Source organism: Hibiscus syriacus, unplaced genomic scaffold (genome assembly GCF_006381635.1).
Source record: "Hibiscus syriacus cultivar Baekdansim isolate YM2019G1 unplaced genomic scaffold, ASM638163v2 tig00110402_pilon, whole genome shotgun sequence".
Taxonomy (NCBI): Eukaryota; Viridiplantae; Streptophyta; class Magnoliopsida; order Malvales; family Malvaceae; genus Hibiscus; species Hibiscus syriacus.
The window spans coordinates 1,386,556-1,408,396 of record NW_024062722.1 but is presented as its reverse complement, the minus strand read 5'-3'; the positions used below and the strand labels follow the sequence as shown (position 1 = coordinate 1,408,396).

Sequence of the window (21,841 nt, the reverse complement as noted above, 5' to 3'; positions counted from 1 at the left end):
CATTTAACAAATTATTGATGTAACATAGTGAATATAAAAATTAAAAAGGGTAGATTACATAAAGTATCATTAATATTTAAGTAAATTTTCGTTTTTATCATTGAAGTTTTAAAAGCAATAAATAGGTTAAAACCATTTTACAGTATATGTCCCAGAATGATTTGAACTGATACAATATCCAATGTCAAAAAAATAAGTAGTCGAAGATGAAGAAAAATAACTCTTTAGAAAGCTTTTAGTGCATGTAATTTACATATTTAAATTATTCATTTTTTTATTTTTTATTTTTTATTTTTTTGACAGGTTTCTATAGAATTGGAAGACACCATTAGAGAAATACAAGGTACTAGGCTAGAAGATAGAGATGGGCATGGCATCGGAATTCGACGAGTTTCGATCCAATCCAATCTGATTGAGTAAGTTTTTTTTTAAATAATTTTGAGTTTGGGTCGGTTGAGTTTTTTTAAGGTTATATTTGAGTCGGGTCGGATTCGGATTTAGGGTGAAAAATACCAGACTCGACCCGAAAAAAAATTGTAATTTTACCTTATATATTTAGAGATAATTGCAATAATACCCCTCCATATATTATTTTTCAATTAAATCCCTATTTTTATTGAATAAATATATTATTTTGGGTCGGGTTGGATTTTACCTCAAAAAACAGGTCGAGTTCAGATTGGGTGTGTAACACCCATCTCCCGTATACTTGTCCGTACACGAGATTCAGATGTCACGTCATCTTTATAACAATTCCTTATTTGAAAAACCCAAAAAAAATTTGTTTTTCGATTTCTGAAAACATAATATTTTAATATAAAGCAAAACATTGAATTGAAATTGTTATAAGTTCTACTTAATTAAAGTTAAAAGCATTGTTAATACTGTGATTACATACCAAATAAGTTTTTCCAAAATAATCTAGATTGTCTTGATGTCACTGATGAGTCCACCTTAAATTGATGAGCACCACTGCTACATATGCACTCCTTACTCAATTAACCTCTGCTTTTACCTACGCGTAGGAAACAACACACGTTAAGCATTTACTTAGTGAGATATAATATTTTAAAGAACATTAAGGTATACATAAGTATCTCATCGTTATTTGACTTCAAACTAAGTTGTATCATCCATAAGGATTAGTTAAGTCACTCTTATTGAAACCAAACTTTTGTCATATTATCATCATAAACATTTTTAGTATGTCCAACATACCTTTTTTCGTTCATTTTTCTTTAGTAATTATTCATTAATTTTAATTAGGGTCTCTTTTCATGTATTAATACATCTGTTCATACATTTTTATCATGGCATCCTTTCATGCCTCAATGCATCCTTTCATGCATTTTAGTTATGGCATCCTTTCATGTCTTAATGCATCTGTTAATGCATTTTAATTATGGCATCCTTTCATGCCTTAATGCATACTTTCATTCATTTTAATTATGGCATCCTTTCATGCCTTAATGCATCATTTCATGTATTTTAATTATGGCATCCTTTCATGCATTAATGCATCCTTTCATACATTTTAGTTATGGCATCCTTTCATGCCTTAATGCATCCTTTCATACATTTTAGTTATGGCATCCTTTCATGCCTTAATGCATCCTTTAATGCCTTAATGCATCCTTTCATGCATTTTAATTATGGCATCCTTTCATGCCTTAATGCATCCTTTCATGCATTTTAGTTCTGGCATCCTTTCATGCCTTAATGCATCCTTTCATACATTTTAGTTCTGGCATCCTTTCATGCCTTAATGCATCCTTTCATGCATTTTAGTTATGGCATCCTTTCATGTCTTAATGCATCCTTTCATGCATTTTAGTTATGGCATCATTTCATGCCTTAATGCATCCGTTCATGCATTTTAATTATGAATTCAGTTTAGAGCAGTTCATACTCTAAAACTCATTCATAATATTTTTTTTCCATACATATAAAGATAACATACTCAATATTATAAAACATATATAAATTTAAACATTCTAATTTGAATGTTACTCATCTCAAATACTTACAATAAGGTATTCACCTGGTAATCCCCGCTAAGAAGGTGTAGAGACATTTGACTAATTAGCAACTATATCTTTCCCCCTTTTCTTGCTAGATTCAGGAGCTTGGTTCCGATCTACACAAGTATCCATTAAGTATACATAATATACCAATGTTAATATACTCCGTAACATTATACTTTAAGAATATTCAAAATATCATTATTTCAATTTCTATAACCATTTCAACCTATTTTGCTGTTCCAAGCTCAATAGTATCGGTACTACTACTCTGGTATCGATACTTCTATACTATGGTACCGATATCCCCTTTCAGTATCGATACCATTTCTATATTCTGTGTTGCCTGGTATCGATACCCTTTTCTCAGTATCGATACTACTATGCTATGGTACTGATACTTCCTTTCAGTATCGATACCATTTTGACATTCTGGATCTATGGTATCGATACTTCCCTTTGCTAGTATCGATACCTTATCAGTATCGATATCCCTTGCATCGATACCGATATTGTTCTTCCCATTTCTACCTATTTACACCTATAGTATCGATATTGTTCTATAGTACCGATACCATTTCCCAGAATTACCATTTTCCAGCTCTAATTTCACTTAATTTTCCCCTCTAATCTCATACTTTTACCTCCAACAATACTATTTAACTCCTCTTTATTTAACCCAACTAACTTTACTTCGTTTTGCCATCTTTAACATCTAACATCTTCATGGAACATCTCAACTCAAGAATCATACCATTTTTCTAAACATGTTTTTAATCATATCTCATGCTTCTAATCTATTGTTCAATCCTTTGATAAGTCAATTTTACTAATAAACCTCAATAAAAACACATATATCAACATGTCATTTAAAAACTCATTTCTTTAAATGTCTTATAAAACATCGCCACTTAGTTTTAATCTTATTTAATCCTTCCTTAAGCTCACATAACACCTAATGTTACCAAATCAACCCATAATTTAAAGAAAGAACTAGCTAAGAGAAGTTTACCTTATGCTAGAGAGGAGAGCAATACCAACGTGAAGGAGAAGGAGAAGAGCAGTAAATGCTTTACTTTCCTCTTTCCTCTTACTTAAAATCTCTAATATATTTTTAAATTCATTTTCCCTCCAAAAAGACAAAAATGCCCTCTTAACTTATCTATTGATACAAATTAGTCTAAACACTATTCCAAATCGTTTTTCTCATCTTTTACCACTTATTCAATTAAATCTTAAATTTCAAATATTTTCAATATAGTCCCTAATATGATATTTGGGGTATTACAGGGTGAAAGGTGTATATTTTTCAAATCGGGTTCAAGTCGGATGGAGGATTTATAATTTTCAGGTCGGATTGGGTGGACCAAAAACCCGGCCCGACCAGACCCATACCCATCTCTACTAGAGGATGACAAGTTTTGCATCTCTCTGCATTATCGGAAAGTTCCACCAAAGGTTAACTTTGAACAATTCTGATTCAAAAACACCATAAGACTCATCACCTAAAAGCACAACGTTAATCAATTCTTGTCGATGTTCTTCCTTCTATGTCAGTGGACGGTGGGGTTCTGTATCAGTTCGGATAATTCTCATACATGTACTACAAAATAATCTTAATCAATTTGTTACTTTTAAAATTTCAGTGGAGAAAATGAAAACTTACTCAAATATTAATAATCATTTGTGTAATTTATCCTTTTTAATTTTATATATGTCTAACAATATTTAACTCTTAATAACCACATCATAATTAAATAAAAATAAAAAAACTAAATATTATTTTTTTTAATTTAATAAAAAAAATATACAAAACTTAATAGAAAATAATCAATCTTATAATTTACCCTTTTTAATGAAGATGATTATTGAATTTAAAACAACATTATGAAAACTTTATTAAGGCACTCTAATAAAATTCTAAGAGTTTCAAAATCTGCTCTTGTTACAATACAGTATTATATTTATATACTCCATCTATTGTGCCACCTCTGAAAACTTTTGAGTTTCATAAACATGATATAACCAGACAGGTTCAAGCAATGCTTTGGCACTAGCTAATTTATTATGGCTTTCGTCTTCATCTTCATCCTTATCTTTATCATCATCTTGCTCTCCGATCTCCCTCTCGATACGAGGATACACGTCCGGAAGAGAAACCAGCATCATGTCAAGCCCACGCCATTCGCGGTCTTCTTGCCCGATCAACTTCCGGCAAACAAAGCTTAACAGTCCAAGTAGCAGATCAAGGTCCTTTCTTTCTAGCCCTATAACCGATGTAGCAAGGAAGATAACACCAATAGCATCGAGTATGCTGCGATTTCGCTTTAGTAATGAAATGATGATTGCCACGAGTTTCTTGAACTCGAAGAATTCTGGTTCGGAGACTTGACTGTCCTTGTCGTCCCGATCATGTTCACTCATTTCGGCAAGTTCAATTTTGGCCAAAATTAGGGGCCATGATGGAAAATGGAGTTTAATGTGTTCCAATGCAGTCAAATATGGCTTCTCTATACTCTGCTCAAGCATACTTGTAGAACCTAGTGCCAGAATCAAATCAGGGAGCCAAGGCTTTGCTACAGCAACAAGTTGGGCGGCATAATTCGAACCCAAAAACAATTCACCCGAGATGATGAGATCAAGCAAGTCATTGGCAAGATTAAAAGACTCCACCGGTGCTGGTGAAGCTTCAGTGGCAGCATTATGGACTAGATTCAGTAACTTAAATGCATAGCTGAAAGAGCTCTTCACACACACAAAACATTGCTTTGAATTTTCTTCCTTCAACTGGGATTTATCTGTAGATAGCCGCCTTAGGCAAGAGATGATGTACTGAATGTATGCCGACGTAAACCTCAAGCACCTTGTATGGTTACGATGAGCAAAACCCATTGTCATAGAATCGACAATAAACTTGAGAACCGTTGTGAACATTGTAACCCTCTTTGACATCTGTTTTTGCTTGGTATATACTGACCCTACATGGATATAGGAAAAATCAATGCATTATGTCATAACCTATTCCAAAACACAAAGACCAGAACCACAAGAAGGCCCACAGAAATGGAAGTTAATACAAGGTATATATTCTAATATAGATTTTCATGTTAGGGGTCTCTCCTAATCCAGAAATGCAAGTTAATAGTTGCAGATTTCCAAATATTGTACCTCATCTTTCTATCCAAGTCCAAACACAACCCACATACACAACTTCCCTAATGGATTATTATCAGTTCAGATTTAATAAATGTTTAAACTTAGCATTAAAAGCACTTTTCTCTATGTCCACGCTTAACACTTTAAAATGAATGCTTGCATCCAGCGTTAGATAATCTCTGCATGCCTTCTTCCAAATCACTTACCATCAGTATTAGAGCCAGAAGCATCCGTTTGAGGTTCTCCCTGTTTCTTCTCAAGCCGTGAGGCCCTCTTGCTCTGTTTAGATTTTGGAAGTGATTTCGCATTCTTTTCCGAGTCACCTTCTTCAAAGAGTTTATCTGTACAATCAAGCAGGTGATCCATTACCTGGACTACCATGGCCCGTCAGAAGTTTAGCACAAGAAATTAATATATAAAACGTGTGTGTGTGTAAATAAACAAAGCATTCAGCCCATCAGTGGCCTGAGTTTACTAGAGACATTATAAATTTTATTTTTAAGGAGAAGAGATTTCTAGCATTAAATATCAAAGATAAAGACATTGCAGCTGTTTCAAATATTTAATCCTACTAACAAGCTTCAACCAGGTGAAAATCAAAACATTTTACTCTTATTTACTAAAAACCATTGCAAAGGAATCTGGAACCCTCGAGTTCATTTAAGTTTAGACCAATCCGGCTGTAGAGGAATTGCAGACAAGAGCAAATCACCAGTTATAAGTCCGTGAAGGAAGAGCTAGAAAGAAATTTTAAAATGAGAATTGAAGTTCAAGAAAAGTCGAAATCGTAACTTGCCTTTGAAATTAGACCTGATGATTTGATTTGTTCATCCTTCTTAGTACCAGATTCAGTTGCATTACTAACTCTAACATTTTGAAGGGCCATCTGCAGAGCAAGACTTGTATATGCCAACACAGGATACGGGTCCATATATTCATAATACTCACACTGTACGATGCTGACCTCAGAGATAATCTTTAAAGCAAGGAATGGCAATTCCAAAGCTTGAGCACTCATCATAGCTTTTCGAGTGTTCTCAGAAGAAAGCATATCTTTTATCTGCCACGATACCCCAATAGCAACTGAATAATCATCCTTGAAATTGGATGACTTTTTTCCACTAACATGTTTCCATTTAACAGAAGTTTTTGATGAAGACTTCGATTTCTTTCTTTTTGCAGGAGAAACATTCTGTTTTGGTGCTTCAGTGCCAAATTTAAAATGACAGCGATAGGCAGTTTTTTGCAAAAGCCTTGTTAGAGCCTCAAACATATCATCGAAAGAAACACATGATGTCAATAATTTGTGGGAAGACCTCACTTCAGCCTGCTTTTCTAAATTTTCTGATAAATCACTACAATCAGTGACTATGCTCATGCAATTTCCAACGAGCTCGACTACATTGTCTGAAGCAGTGCTAGATAACATGTCAAAAATAGAAGATCTAGCATGAGCAGTAGATGCGACGGCTAACAAGCGCTTAACTCTTTCACCAGAAAACAACTCTCGAAGGGAATCTTGCTGAGTTTGTTCATTTGCTAGACTACTGCAAAGGTTGGCTGATGCAACCAGTAAACCCTCAACAACCGGAGCACCAAGTTTAGCATTCGACAACAGTAAACTTATGAAAACCTTGACAAGTTCCATCATGGATTTAAGAGATACACCTTCTAACAAAACAAACTCACAAAACCTTGCTCCAGCTAGTGGAGACCTTTTCATAAGTGTGACACAGCGATCACATGCCTCCTCAATGGCTAGTCTCGCGGGAAAGTATGATGGCATAAGTAATCTTGTGATCTTCTGAGCAACTGGAGGTTGGTCATTTGAGAGTGTATTCAACAAGACTTCTAAACCGACCACCTTCAAAAATAAAGCAATGAACAATAAAACCCCCACCTTAGGAAAATAAGTTACTTCTGGTGCAAGATTAAATTTGAAAAGTACTCTATACCTTATTAAATTGGAAAGTTCGAATGTCCTTTAAAAGGAGGAGGAGATCTACCATAGCAACTCTTACTGAAAGAACATTATCTAACATCAGATGCCCCAGCCTGGGCAGAAGCACTTTAAGAATTTCATGCGACTGGGGATTGCCAAGTAAATAGACAATGCCAATCAATGTGGAAAACCGAATCTCACTGCATGCGTCATATGCCATCTCATCAAAAACTTTCGTGATCATCTTTGTAATGGTTGGTGGAGGGATAATTTCCCAAAACAAATGGAGAATCCGAAAACAGCCTTCCACAGCAATAACTCTCACATCAGGACAATCATCCATGAGTAATTTCTCCAACAGAAAGAACTGTTTATCCAGCAATGTATCTTTAGCCTCTTTGGTGGCATCAGGATCTTCAAAAGGGAACAAGTCTAAAAGTAAATGCAATGCATTTTGGCGAACATTTGAATTTGCAACCTATCAAAGAACCACGCAGCTTGATGAAATAGTTCTCATCCAAAACACCCAAATACCAAGTTAAAAACATGTCAACTTACAAAGAAAAAGTTATTCTAATAGGGCCAAGATATCTAACCAAAAAGGCATGCCTCCATGAAATTTGCAGCAAGAATATTTACAAATTTTAGCTACAATATAACCCAATTTAAACATAACTATTTATACAAGAAAAAAATCATGCAAAGTTATTTCTTAAATTAAAATGTTGATTCTACAATCTTCAAAAGATCTTATTTGCTTTCATAACCTAACATTTTCCCTCTCTCTGGTTCTTTCAACATCGACAAGAGACTAAATAAATGCCATATAAATATTGATATTCACATCCACGACAAGTACACGGAAATTTTAGGGAAAATATCTACCTGTAAAGACCGGAAAATCAGAGGCTCAGCTAGTCTAAAAAGCAACTTTTCAACTCCATCAACAGTTCTCTGGTTAATAAACCCACCTAAAACCCTTCTAATACTACTTCCCAAACCTTTCGAGCTTGCATGTATGGCTCCTTCAACTAAACCCATCAAGAACCCATCTTCGATTTCCCTTTTCAGTTCCCCTTCAACCCCTTTCCATCCCTTAAACACAATCTCCCCGTAAGCTTCCAGCATGGATTTCCTCCCAAACGGAATCTGAGCTTTTATCATCGCCAAACATTCCTTCAAGAACTGCAAATTTAACCCAAATGCAAACGCCAGGAACCTCTTTCCTTCTTCCGTCTTCAAATACAAAGGCTCGATGACACATCGAATTAATAACAGCTTCAAATCTTCGATGCTTTCGTCTTCAAAATCAAATAAATTGAACGCTTCACGGAGCGAATAAACTCGGTGGACATCCACCTTTTTCTTCATAGTTAACGACTTCGAGAGCAAAAACGGCAGCGTTTGCGAAATTAGGATTTCCTTTTCCGGTAAGTCTCGTTTCCACCATTCTTCACATAAACACGCTATTTCATAGGACAAAACAGGATCCGACTCAAAAACGACGAGGCTGTCGTGCAAAGATCGGACGGATGGGATTAAATCGGAGTGTTGAAACACGTCTCGGGGATGCGAAACGCATAAGCCGGTGATATAAGCGAGTGTGCGGAGGGTTTCGCTACTGTCGTCAACTCGAACGTCTTGGGGGTTGGAGCTCCGGGAGGAGCGGCGAGTGCGCTTGGCGGGAGGAGACCGGGAGGAGTCGGCTTCACGGTGGGTCGTCTTGTTTTGGAATGAACGAATCGAGTCGGAGATGGAGAGGTGGAGAGAAGAAGGGAGGGTGGAGGAAAGAGGGGAAGAAGCGGGAATGGAATGGATAAGGGATTTGAGAGGCGCCTTTGAAAATTTTAGGGTTAGTTTCACGGCGGAGGAGAGGAAGTCCTCGGCGGAGGCCTTGAGGGAGGAGCGGAGCTTCTTTTCCATGGCTTTTTACTTTTCCCGCTTGGGACGGTTCGAAAAATCGAAAATTGGGGGAAATGAAATGAAGTAATCGTTTAAATTTTAATTTCGAGGGATAGTTTGGGTGGGTGTCTTTTTATGGGTACATTTTATTATTCAATTATTTTATCACTTTTATTTTGATCATTAAAGTTTAAATTATTCTAATTTAATTATTTAACTTTCAAATATATTTTTTATTTTAATTATATACTACTAAAATAATAATAAAAATGAAACATCACAAAAATTATTAATAAAATAAATTAGAGTGATTAAAATAATAGTAATTTAAAAGTACTTTAGTGACAAAAATAGGAGTGAGAAAATAGTTGATTGATGAATAATGTAATTTACCCATAAAAAATACAATATCGCTAAATTTTTAATAATAAGATACTAAAATGAAACAAAAAATAAACGTTAGATACGATTTTGTAACAAAATGTAAATGTTAAATATTAAAATAAAAAAAATGATAGTGTAGGTATTAAATATATAATTTACCCTTAATGTTATGATTTAACCCAAACTAATAGTGTAGGTATTATATATGTAATTTACCCTTAATTTTATGTTAATCCATGCAATTATTGCTAAAGAGATATCAAATTCATCAACAATTCTTGATGTAATTTTCGCCATCATAAAGAAAGCGTCTTTCTTGCCGGACACTTCCTCCGCTTCTTGTGCTTGTTCATCTTCTTCCTCCTCCTCCTCCTCTTTCACACTATCAGCCCACAGTTATTCAGCCTAATCTTTGGTCTTCTTTGTCCCCTCCTCGACCTCCATTGCCGATCAAACCCAATTGAGCCAATGGAATTCAATAAATACCCGAACAACCCGGAGTCAGTAGAAGCAAGATTCTCAATCTTTTGGCACTAGTTCTTTCGGAGGAGACAAGTGAGACAGCATAAAAGCATCTATGTGCATTACCCGAACAACCCAAAGAAAGGAGCTGCTGTCGGCAAGATTAGCAGAAAGTTTCCAACAAATGAGAACACTTTCGGCATCGGAGGAGCCTATGCTGTTGATCATCTCAGCCTGATTAAAGCTCAGTAATCATACACGGTCCCTAAAGCTCACCGGCTACTGCCTCGACCCAAAGATATGCTAGGTTTTAAGTTTCAAGCCTTCATCCCCTACTGTGGGCTGATGGACGGGGGCAGTTAACGGGATCGATCATATACGAACACCCTTTCTCTATCTAAACCCCTAAACCTTAGTAACCAAACAAAACGCCGCAACTCAGTGCAGCGCGGTGCAAAGAGAACCCAAGTCAAATATGCTCTAATATCATTCATGCTTAATGATTCCTGGAGCTCCGAAGTTCAAATACCATTCGTGCAGGATGACTCTTGGAGCTTGGAAATCACAGGTTCATGAGAACTGAAAATTAATCTAAAAGCATTATGCACTTGAAAAGCATACAAATCAAATCACAATGCATATTGATGCATTTGTTAAGGCCAAAATGGAAGCTATATAGACAGCGTTCAACGGTAGCTACTTGAGCAACAAATGCTGAAAGAAACACATTCATTGCACTGCAATTTCCATGTATTTAACACGTTTGGTTCATGTCCATGTATTTAACACGTTTGGTTCATGTAGAGGCGGTAAACGGGTCATTCGGAGTGGTTTCGGTTCGGGTCATTTTAGTTCGGTTTATTTCGGGTTTAGACTCATTCGGGTAAGTTAAGTTGAGTTATTTTGAGTTTTGGTTTTATGTGGGTCTATAGTAAGTCGGGTCAGATCATTTTGGGTTTCAGTTTTATTCGGGTCTATAGTAAGTATGATCGATTCGGGTATTGAGTAGGTCAATATCAAATGGATTGATTTCGTCTCATATCAAATCAAATTGATTAATTTTCGGGTCTAGTCAATACTCGATCAATTATTTTCGGTTTATGTCTATTTTAGATTTTCGGGTCAATTCGGATTGAGTTGAGTATGAGTCAAATTAATTATATATAGAATTATTGATATAGTTTCGTAAAAAAACGTGTATTTTTTAAATCTTGTTATTTGTGTTTAATTTCATTCAAATTCAATTATTATTTAGGGATTATAAATCAACTCAAACTCGACCTATAAGATATGTTATAGTTTGTGATGTTTTTTTATTGATCTAGACCGAAATGTTTGTGGTGCAATTTATTTGATTTAAAAAAAATAAATTTTTTAATTATAAATTTTATTATCAATTAAAATTTTCACTTAGATGTTTAACGTTCAATTATAAATATAATATTTTTTTATTAAATTTAAAAGTAATAATAATATAATGTTTATGTTTGAATAAATATTATTTTGAATATATTTATAAATGATATTATATTTTTTAATATTTATTTTTTAAATTATAAATTAAAATAGATACCTTTATATTGTAAAAATAAATTATTTTTATATTAACTTTAAATAACGGTGTTTTTTATATGCATTGGAATTAAAATAATTTTTAAATTAATTTAAAGTTTTGGAAAGTTATTTAGTAATTCCAAAGTAAAATATTAAATTCATAATTTGATTTAAATAAATTGAAAACCAATTTAATAATTTTGAATTATGAGGTAATATAATCCAAAATGAAATATTGAATTAATACATTATTATTTAGATTATTTAAAGATTAATTTATTATTTTGGTTCATTAATTAATGAAATCTAAAATAGATATTAAATTAATAAATTATTATTAAATTAAGTATAAAATGAAAATGAAAAATTAATAAATATTTGATGGGGAAAATTAATTTTATCATAAATAGTAATTAATTAATTATATATTAAATTTGATTTAGATTTATTTAATTATTAGATATTCAATTAGGTATATGAATTTTAAATTTAGATATTTAATTAATAAAAATAATTAAAGTTAAAATCAAATAAATAATTAATATATATTTAATTAATAAATAATTAAAAATAAAATAAAATATCTATACACTAACTCAGTTATCAGGTTAAAATCGGTAATGTTTGGTTCAAATCAAGTTTGGGTAAATTAAATTTGAGTTACTTTTGGTTCGAGTTATTTTCTGTTGAGTCAATCGATCAAAGAAAATAGCCAAGAGGGGGCGAGTTGGCAATTAAAAAAATGTTGGAAGCTTTTACAAAAAGTAAGAAATGACACAAATATTTTAGAGTGGTTCAGCTTTCTTAATGAAGTCTACGTACACTGTTTTACCTTCCTAACTAAGGATTTCAACAAATTCACTAATTTGTTCTAACCTTCTAGGACAAGGGTAACCTTACCCAACACTAAGACTTATACCTCAAAGTCTTAAGTGTTCAACTCTTCCCAAGAATTAAATTACAAATAAGCAAACTTTGATTATCCTCACAAAGATAAAATGTTTGCAAATTGAAGCTCTCACACACACCCAAGAACACTAGAATGAAAAATGCAATGAATGGAATAGTGTTCTATGTAAGAAACACACAATGGAATACAAATTTGGCTCTAATTGCTCTTTGATTGTTGGAATAGCTTTCTTGTCTCTTCATGACTGTTTGAAGACCCATTTTATATGTCATCATTGATTTCTATACGTTTGGGATTGTTGGAGAGAGTTTTGAGCCATTTGAAGCAATAAATCCGCGCATTCAATGCGCTTTAGCTACTGCCTATGGGGCTTCGAAACCATGCTCAAAAACTTTGAAAATTAACCTTGTTGTGTTTTACAAAAGTATTTTAAAAATTTATGAATTCTAAAAACATTTTTAAATTTATTTTTTTAACATTTTGGTCCTTAAAAAATATTTTTACAAACTTGAAAGATTTTGAATCGGATAAATAAAATATTAATTTTACAAAATTTTCAAGTTAGTCCTTTGTTATATCAAAATCATTTAATTATATTTGTCAATCTCTCTCCATTTTTGATATAACAAAATCACTTTATAAAAATTTGTTAAAAATAAATTTTGAAGAGGTCAAAATTTTTATAAGTAATATTTTTCATTTTTCTCTCCCTTTGAAAAGGAATTTAAGAATGAATTGCAAAAGTCAAAAAATTGGTAAAAACAATTTTGTTTAGAATTTTCTCCCTTTTTTATTAGATCAAAATCATTTAACTACAAGAGATAAACAAGATTAGAGCATAATTAAAATAATCTTAAGATAACCAATAATAACCAAATAGATCAATGTAATGTATTAAGCAAATATACTAGTAAATATCTAACAAAATATCCAAAATAGACTATGCAAATGATCAATCCTCAATGTCTAGACGAGAACATAAAGATGGACCTAAAGGAGAAAGTGTGCCCGGAAAATGAGCCTCCAAAGCATCAATACTAGCTCCCATGACATCAAAGCGACTATCGACATGATGAAGAACTTCATCAAAACGAGTGGCCATGTAATCGTAGAGTGAGTCTAAGGTGATGGGAGGATGGGAAGGAACAAAATCATCGGGTGCACTGACTCTATGAGCAACATGATCATTAACCTGAGGAGTGCCATCATGACTTTTGACCCAATATCCATTTTCAAATTTAGAGCCCATTTTCTTAACCGAGGTATAATCAAGCTTGCTTGAAAGGGGTACGAGAGGATCAAAAGAAGTATTAATGGAATGGGTACTGAAAATGTGACTAAGAACACATGCATAAGGCAATGAGATAGTAGAATTTGGTCCTTTGGTTATAGTGTTCACTAAGTAAAAGGAAGATAATTTTGACGATGTTTAGACGTTCCTTGGTCGCAACTGAAAATTTTATCAAAAGTACAAAAGAGAGCCTAAAATTTTAGGCTTGTTAATACAAGGCTAAAAACGGCATGAATCGCAACTGAAAATCTTATTGAAAGTGCAACTTTTTAAGTTCGAGGGTAACATTTTCAGTTGAAGCCGAAAATTTTACCTTTTTCTTTCAATTGTAAGATAAATTATTACAAATTATATAACAATTGAGCTTTTAGATTGACATAATAATATTTAATGTTGAAAATCATCCTAAATTAGCCTTAAATTAGGCTGTTGCACATCGATCTACTATACAAAACAAGATTAGAACATGCTACAAAATTAAGACAAAAACAAAAATTGCAATATATAGCATTAGCAAAGGCTACAAAATCCCAGATTCTTCATCAAATAACAAGCCTATAACATGAAATAACTATGAAAAATGATGCCCAACAGCTGCGAATTCAAAAAAATGGCAACATAAAAGTGCATATCATAACAATGAAAAAGAAGGCAACCTTAGTCGACACTCTGCATGATATCCTCAGCAGAAAATTTGGTATCCTTATCCTTATCAGCAGCAGCCCGTCCCTTTGCCTTGCGATCCAACAACGACTTCCAGTCCTTGTCGAGCCTCAGCTTGGAAATCACGACCTTGGATGGGTTGATCCGAACGTTCACGGTCGTACCAGTCACCTTCTCTCGTTTGATGCGTTCGACGTGGACTATCCATTTGCGCCGGTAAACTTGAACGACTTTCCCTTCACGGCCTTTTTAGGTCCCACGGACAACTTGGACCTCGTCGTCCTTGCAGACCGGCATGGACCGGACGTTATACTTGGACCTCAGATCGGGTGAGAGCGGCGCGCTCATTAGCACGTGGCGGACCGACGAGTGCGCGGCGAAATGAGCCTTGCGGCTCTTGCGGCGAGAGGAGGAGACGCGTGGATTGTACTTCATTTTCGCTGAGGAGAAGAGGGTTTGATTCCTCTTCAACTCGACGACGGCCAATGTAGAATTTCGGAAGTAGGGTTTTGAGAGTATATGATGAAGGGTTGCGGGGGAATTAGGTTAATTTAGGATTTGCTGGGCCTAAGGTGTAACTTCCTAGGCTTTTTTGTGGGTCATGGTCTCTTTTCCTTTCTCTTTACAATTTGAAATATTTCAATTATTTTTCATTGATGATTGTGTATTTTTAATTAGAAAAAATAACCTCATAGACCAAAAATACCTTATAATATATGATTTTAATTAATTTTTTTTGGATTTGCCAAAATGACCAACTTCCTTGTTGAGTGATAGAGAACAAGGGGGACTCTTGCGCGCCGCCGTCACCGTCGTCCGTCTCGTCTCGGGTCGGGTCGTGGTCGTGGTCATGGTAATACGTGTATTCGACACGTCCGCGTGAATATTATCTTTTTAGAGAAAATTCTTAAGAAACAAATGCAATACCACCAGTCGTTGCGATTTTGGACTATCGCAACGAATTTGTAATAAATCGCAACGCGAACTTCGACTATCGCAACGAATTTGGAATAAATCGCAACGCGAACTTGGACTATCGCAACGTGAACTTCGACTATCGCAATGCAATTTACATATTCGCATTGCGATAGTCCAAGTTCGCATTGCGATAGTCCAAGTTCGCGTTTCGAATCTGGAAACTGATTTGCGATACCGGAGATCGCGTTGCGAATTATCGATCACATTGCGATTTAGTTGGTCATTTTGGCAAATCCAAAAAAAATTGGTTAAAATCTTATATTATAAGGCATTTTTGGTCAATGATGTTATTTTCTCTTTTAATTAATCCGAGAGTGATTATAAGATAGAAGTAGTATCTGTTCAAAATACCCTCAATTCATTCGAAAATGAATGCTCAAACACCTTTGACATATGATATGCTCTAACCTAAGATATCTAGAAATAACAATCATCTCTTCAACCACTGAACTAACTTGATTCGTACTCATGATTGTGTATTTTAATACGTAGAAAATAATTAAGGTAAGTAGATTTCATTAAGATCGTATCTCGTCTCTCAGTCAACCTAGAGAAGTTTTATAGAGGTCTCCAGTGTGAGTGTCAATTGTAGGGTTATAATAACTACGTGTAAGTTAGACATGTGTTCAAGCAGTGGATTTGGTTCCGGCTCATCACGTAAACCTATCAGAAGTCATGTCGATAAGTCTTCAAGATCCTTCTTTCGAAGCTCTCAAAGGGTGTTGGGCGTTTGAAACTCCGTTTGAGATTCCACAATACGAAGACTCCATTCCGTTTTCCGTACTTGTTCATTGCGAGTTTGTTCTCCAGAGATGCTAATATCCGGGAGAGGTATACAAAACTCAACCTGGAGGAGAGGGGTTACCTGCAGACCTAACAATTGAGAAACCCTCAAATTCCTGATTGCCATAATCACACCTATAATATCATGTGCCGAATCAATGGAAATCGATACCGTTCTCGTTTCGGGACTAGGTAAACTTCTCATTTCATATATCTATATCCTGTTTCAGGCTTCAAGGAAACTTGTTTCCTTCATATGCAGTTTGTAATGAATGAACAGTAGCTATGATAGTAATATAGCTAGGATGATCAAATGTTTCCTTTATTTTCTTGGCAATATTGCAGCATGGATGATGCCTTTCTCTCAAAAGAAAATGACAATTTAATATTAATGACGTTAACTTGACTGTTAATTCATTGATGCTTAAAAAATATAATGATTTGCAAAATCATCCAATGCTTTGTAGTTGTTACATGTACGAAAAAAACTCGATCTATTTCGAAAACAGACCATTACAGAACATGTAAAAGTTAAATGTAACATAAAAGGAGAGGAAGAACGGGAGGCATTGTCATTCTAGAGTACGAATCAGTAGTATTCATCACGGAAAAACAACTATCTAAACATCTTCAAGTGATCGGCCTATACCTGTTGCCGAGGACGTTTGCTTAACTGAGCCAGAAAACGAAAAAGGAGATTAGATGACTGAAAATGTGACCGAGATAATGTCTTTTCGAACTTGGGATTCACCTGCATCTCTCTAGCCATTGAAGGTAGCCACCTCTCTCCTCTTATCTTTTTCAGTTGTGCAATTCTGGCTTCTTCTTTTTCGGCCTTTTCTCTAGCTGCTGCATCTTTAGCTTCTAGTCTAGCTAATGCTTTCTGGCTTGCATCTCTTGCAGCAGCCAATATATCTTTTCCGTCAACAGCTATAGACCGTAGTTGTCTTCTAAACTGCATGCCACCATGATAGCCGGATTTAAATTATGAGAGAGTCATCCAAAGTGAGAAGGGAGAAGAAAAGAGTTAACTGAAACAAAAGCGATGTCCAGACAACAAGCGAACCTCTTTCGAGTTCTCATTGATCCCTCTTCCGGGAAGGATTTTTGGTTTCCTTCTGGGCCCTTGAATTTCATCTGACAGCAAACAAATAATTCACATACTTAAAATACCATAACCTATAGAAAACCAAATGCACAAACACATTGCCATATCAACACCAATCTACCATAAATCATCAATGCATCTGATATCCTATAACAAATGTAAAACTTTCATCAAAACTGAATAGAATCCATGACAAAAGTTTCACTTGTTCTCGAAAAAGGCTTCCCCTATTTTCCCATTCACTAAACTCCGAATCCAGAATCGAACACTCGGGACTGATATACTAGCAACAGAGACAAGGAATAGGTTGAAAAAAAAGCAAATTGTAAAATGTTATCTTAACTGCAGCAAGAGATGACAACGAGCGAAAAACATACTCACCTACATGGTCAAATACTATCCTGGGAGCAGAACTTTTAAATAAACGAACCCCGATATCATTTACCAAACTATCATCATCTGGGACATTGCAATCCTTCACAATCATTAAGTTTTTCTCTAAAATATCATCCAAAAGCTTTTGTGCCTGCTTATGACTTTAACCAGTTAGCAAACGGAACAATGCATGACAAGTGTTCAAACAGAATAATATATTGTAATCGAATGTATATATGATATTAAACATTGAGAATAGACAATTACTAAAGTTCGAGTCCCTTTCAATTCGCTCCATTTTAGTTCCCGGCGCCAGGGATCTAAATAGCGGTCCCCTATTGGAATGACAGCCGTTATATAGCAGTACAGACGATACCCGTGATAAAACCCACTATGTCCGCAATCACGATAAATGCAATGCAACCTTGCAATTTAAATCCCTGCCCGTCACTCAAATTTGATGCCAACTTATCGGGGGAAATGAATTTGATGGGAACTATCAATCCATAAGTTGGACTAAAAACTTAACATGGAATCTAAAAGTTCATATTTTTGACGTAGCTATTTATCAAATTATTCAAAAAATTACCCACATAAGCTAATGCTAATAAAAACTGAAGATAGAAACACGGGAAAAGCTCCAGGGAACCTTGAGTTGATAGCGTGTAAGCTTCTAGGGTTGCTTTTTCTGATCTATTTCATCAGCTTCATCGGCATAATCATCTGTATCTGGGGTCGAAAGGTTGTTTCTTTTTGTAATCGCGGAGCCTTTTGCAGAGAAAGAGGCCGTCGTGTTGGCGGCTATGGAGTGAATGGAAGCTCTCCACTCGGCGTCTCCGTCTTCTTCCCCGCTGCTGCTACCGCCGTCGCCGCCGCAACTGGTTGGATTTGGACTCATCGTTAAACCCGCAATATTCACCGTCGGGCGTTGGTATTTCATTTCCCCTTCATTGGTTGCCATAAAAACCCTGCTAGTTCGACAAATAATAGGCCCCTTTCGGCCTGCCTAGTTCTATCCCTTGAAAATGATATGTTTGGGCACTTTTCTCTTGTTCCTTTTTTATATAATGATAACATTGTCTCTAACATTTGTATAAATCATCATTTTAATTTTAACTTTTTAGTATTTTAACTTTTTAATATTTTAATTTTTAACGTTTTAGTTTTCTATCAAAATATCTCCAGTTGAAAGGAACTTGTTATTTGGCTATCGATTAACATATATTGATGACGTGGAATGTGTCACGATATCTATAGTGATGATATAATATGTGTTATATCACTCGAAGTGATGACTTGATATGTGTCACATCAATAATTAAATACATGTAAAAATATCAGTTAATAACATGTGTTGACCGTCAGTCAACTAATATTTTTTTTTCCAACAAGGCTATTTTTAGGGGGTGTAAATGAACCGAGTTTGAACAAATAATGTTATGTTCGTGATCGCTTGTTTATTTTTGAAGGTGTTCGTGTTTGGTTCATGTCCGTTTAAATTTTTAATATCGTGTTTGTGTTCGTTTATTTATATTTTGAAGGTGTTCATATTTGTTTATTTTTTTGTTCACAAACATGTTCGTTTAATGTTCGCGAACATATTTTTTATATGTTCACGAACGTGTTGATGAATATGTTTGTTTATTGTTCATTTAGTGTTCCTTAGCGTTAGTTTAGTATTCGTTTATGTTTATCTATAGTTTAAAATTCAACATTTATCATGTATTCAATTTAATCACTATATTCTCCGATATGTACAATGTAAAAAAAATAGAAGGAAAAAGAGAATCGGGTAAACGAGCGTTCATTAACATAAATGAACGAGCTCATAAACAAGGTTATAACCAAGCTTGTCCGTGAACATAAAAGAACTGAATACATCTATGTTCGTGTTCGTTCGTTTATTAAATGAACATAAAATTTTGTTGCTCATGTTCATTTATTTATCTTAACAAACGAACATAAACGAACGGTTTACGAACAATTCACCGAAACACTCTGTTCATTTACAACCTAGCAATTTTGATAAAATTTTTTGAAACATTAGAGGCTAAAATGCGGAAAAAATAGAAGACAAAGTGACCATTTGTACAAACGTTAAAGAATAATTTTATCATTCTTTTCTCTTTTTATCATGTACCAATTTTTCCTTTCTAAATGATTTTTTTTTAACAAAGCAACCATTTTATTAATATTAAAATTATCATTAGACAATGAATTATTAATATTAAAATCAGCATTAGACAATGAATTAATGTTATATTTTGACCTAAATTATAATTGATAATTAAGTTAGATTTTATTGTAATTTCAGTGATTACTTAATAAGGTAAATATTTATTTTAGACAATAATTTTCATGGAATAAGAACTCTTGGTAACTAAATATTTGTTTCTATAAAGGAATGGGTACACAATAAAGTAAATATTTTATACGATGTCAAACCACGTTAAATCTCGTCTTATATACATATCTTATTTTATGTTGATATTACTTTGTTTTTTTTTTTTTGCTCTTAAATTCCTAACAAATGGTATAAGAGTTATGGTTCGGATTGTGAAATTTTTGTTCCAGTGATACTTCAATGGATATTGTGTTATTGTAATTTGTTGTCATCAATCACCACTAACCACTATCATTGATGATCGTTTGACCCCAAAATTTTCAATTCACTCCTTTTAGCATGCTGAATATGATGTTTGTTTTATCGATAGTTGTCGGGAACTCAAAATTGCCCTCCTTTGCCGACAAATTTACTTCATTTTTAGATTAAATTTAAAAAAATAGAAGGCAAGAGATTAAAATAGAAATGTTCAGAAATCAACTTTAAATTAATTAGATTTTAACAAAAGTGAAAAGATTAAAGGTATTAAATTTTAGTAGGATTTGCTTAAAGATAAACTATACAAATGGTCACTAATATCTACGTAAATTTTTATTTTACTCACTGAAGTTTTGAAAGTAATAAATTGATCACTAACATTATCTAATAAATTGATAACTCGACGTTAATAGCCGTTAACATAGACGATGTTAATAATCGCTTACCTTATCCGCTGACTGTTCAACCCTTCAACTTTAAATAAAAATCCATTCTCATTTCATTTTTACTTTATTTCATTTTTCACCATTGTTGATCTGATTCGATAGCAGAAGGTAACCAGGAGAGGAATGTACTCAGGGCAATTACCATTACCTACTACCACGGTAATACAATTAACAAATGTTTTAACTATGTCTCGAAAAATATTTTAATATCTAAAGAATTTTTCGTTAAAACAGGTGCCTAACGTTTTCTCATTTATACTTTTAGGTGTCTACCGTTTATTTTTAATAATAAAAGTATTATTTTTAATTAAAAAAATAAAAATTATTTATAAAAAAACCCAATTTTTTACTGAAATTATAAAATAACCCTAAAAACTAAAATATCTCATTTTAACCCCTATTACCCAAACGGTCATCGGCCATCTCCGACCATTGTTGTCATTGCCGAAGGGTTGGGTTTTGATCAGGATTTCATTGTGGTTCAAATGGTGGCGTCGGTGTGGCTTATGGACGTCGGAATCAATCGAAATCAATGAAGAACGACGATGGTATCCGACGAACCCTTGAATGTTTCTCCATGACAAACGGTGACTTATTACGACGAAAGGTTAACAGAGGTTTGATCGGGGTTCGACGTCGGTGGCAGTAACGACCAACTCTAGCTAGGCGACAACTATGAAAAGGGGGAAGGGAAGGGAGCACGTCAAGGGAAGGGGTTACTGTACTTTTTTTTAAAAATCTCAAAATTACCAGAATGTGATACGTGTCACTTAACGGAGGTATTTAATGACGATAAACGTCCAGACACCTAAAAATATAATGTTTGAAACATTAGACACCTATCTTTAGTAAACAATTCTTCAGACACTAATATATTTTTCGAGACATAGTTCGAACATTTATTTTTGTATTAAGCCTAACAAAAACTAAAATTCTTATTCTTCAACAAAATCGTGCATTTGCAAAGCGGACAAAGCACTTTCATGAAATGGACCTAGGTGGTGGACCATCGCCCTCACCCACAAAAAAAAATTCAAAATTCTATATATTTTAGATATTCTCTTTATATTTTATGTTGAAAATATGTTGTCGTCTCCCCTAAAATTTTAGAAGTTTACCTCCTTTAAAATTTTATAAGTTTGTCACCCCTAACATAAAATTCTATTTCCGTCCCTGATAGATTCATCTTGGGCCATTTATCTACACAACTTTTATGGAAGACATTATGAGAAAAGCTTAAGACAAGTAACATTATGAATAACCT

At 34.1% G+C, this 21,841-nt stretch overlaps 2 protein-coding genes and 1 pseudogene across 2 annotated transcripts; all 3 read right to left on the bottom strand.

Moving 5' to 3' along the window:
- Nucleotides 1–1,947: 1,947 nt before the first annotated feature.
- On the bottom strand, nucleotides 1,948–14,807 carry LOC120123638 (annotated as a pseudogene).
- Nucleotides 3,996–9,081, bottom strand: LOC120123717. Its single transcript, XM_039142539.1, has 5 exons — nucleotides 8,005–9,081; nucleotides 7,133–7,597; nucleotides 5,974–7,041; nucleotides 5,384–5,561; nucleotides 3,996–4,999 (listed from the first exon to the last, which is right to left on the bottom strand). The coding sequence occupies exons 1-5, from the start codon at nucleotides 9,040–9,042 to the stop codon at nucleotides 3,999–4,001; spliced, it is 3,750 nt and encodes a 1,249-aa protein (XP_038998470.1). The 5' UTR covers nucleotides 9,043–9,081; the 3' UTR covers nucleotides 3,996–3,998.
- A 1,803-nt stretch (nucleotides 14,808–16,610) lies between the features above and the next one.
- Nucleotides 16,611–18,497, bottom strand: LOC120123599. The gene is made up of 4 exons (XM_039142449.1): nucleotides 17,536–18,497; nucleotides 17,113–17,183; nucleotides 16,798–17,001; nucleotides 16,611–16,719 (listed from the first exon to the last, which is right to left on the bottom strand). The coding sequence occupies exons 1-4, from the start codon at nucleotides 17,639–17,641 to the stop codon at nucleotides 16,690–16,692; spliced, it is 411 nt and encodes a 136-aa protein (XP_038998380.1). The 5' UTR covers nucleotides 17,642–18,497; the 3' UTR covers nucleotides 16,611–16,689.
- Between the last annotated feature and the right edge of the window lie 3,344 nt (nucleotides 18,498–21,841).

Coding starts and splice junctions, on each gene's coding strand:
- LOC120123599 (XM_039142449.1), bottom strand. CDS start 17,641: ATGATTGTGAAGGATTGCAATGTCCCAGATGATGATAGTTTGGTAAAT. Junction 17,002..17,112: donor TCAATGAGAACTCGAAAGAG/GTTCGCTTGTTG, acceptor GGTGGCATGCAG/TTTAGAAGACAACTACGGTC. Junction 16,720..16,797: donor CAATGGCTAGAGAGATGCAG/GTGAATCCCAAG, acceptor TTTCTGGCTCAG/TTAAGCAAACGTCCTCGGCA.
- LOC120123717 (XM_039142539.1), bottom strand. CDS start 9,042: ATGGAAAAGAAGCTCCGCTCCTCCCTCAAGGCCTCCGCCGAGGACTTC. Junction 7,042..7,132: donor GAACTTTCCAATTTAATAAG/GTATAGAGTACT, acceptor TTATTTTTGAAG/GTGGTCGGTTTAGAAGTCTT. Junction 5,562..5,973: donor CATCAGGTCTAATTTCAAAG/GCAAGTTACGAT, acceptor AACTTCTGACGG/GCCATGGTAGTCCAGGTAAT.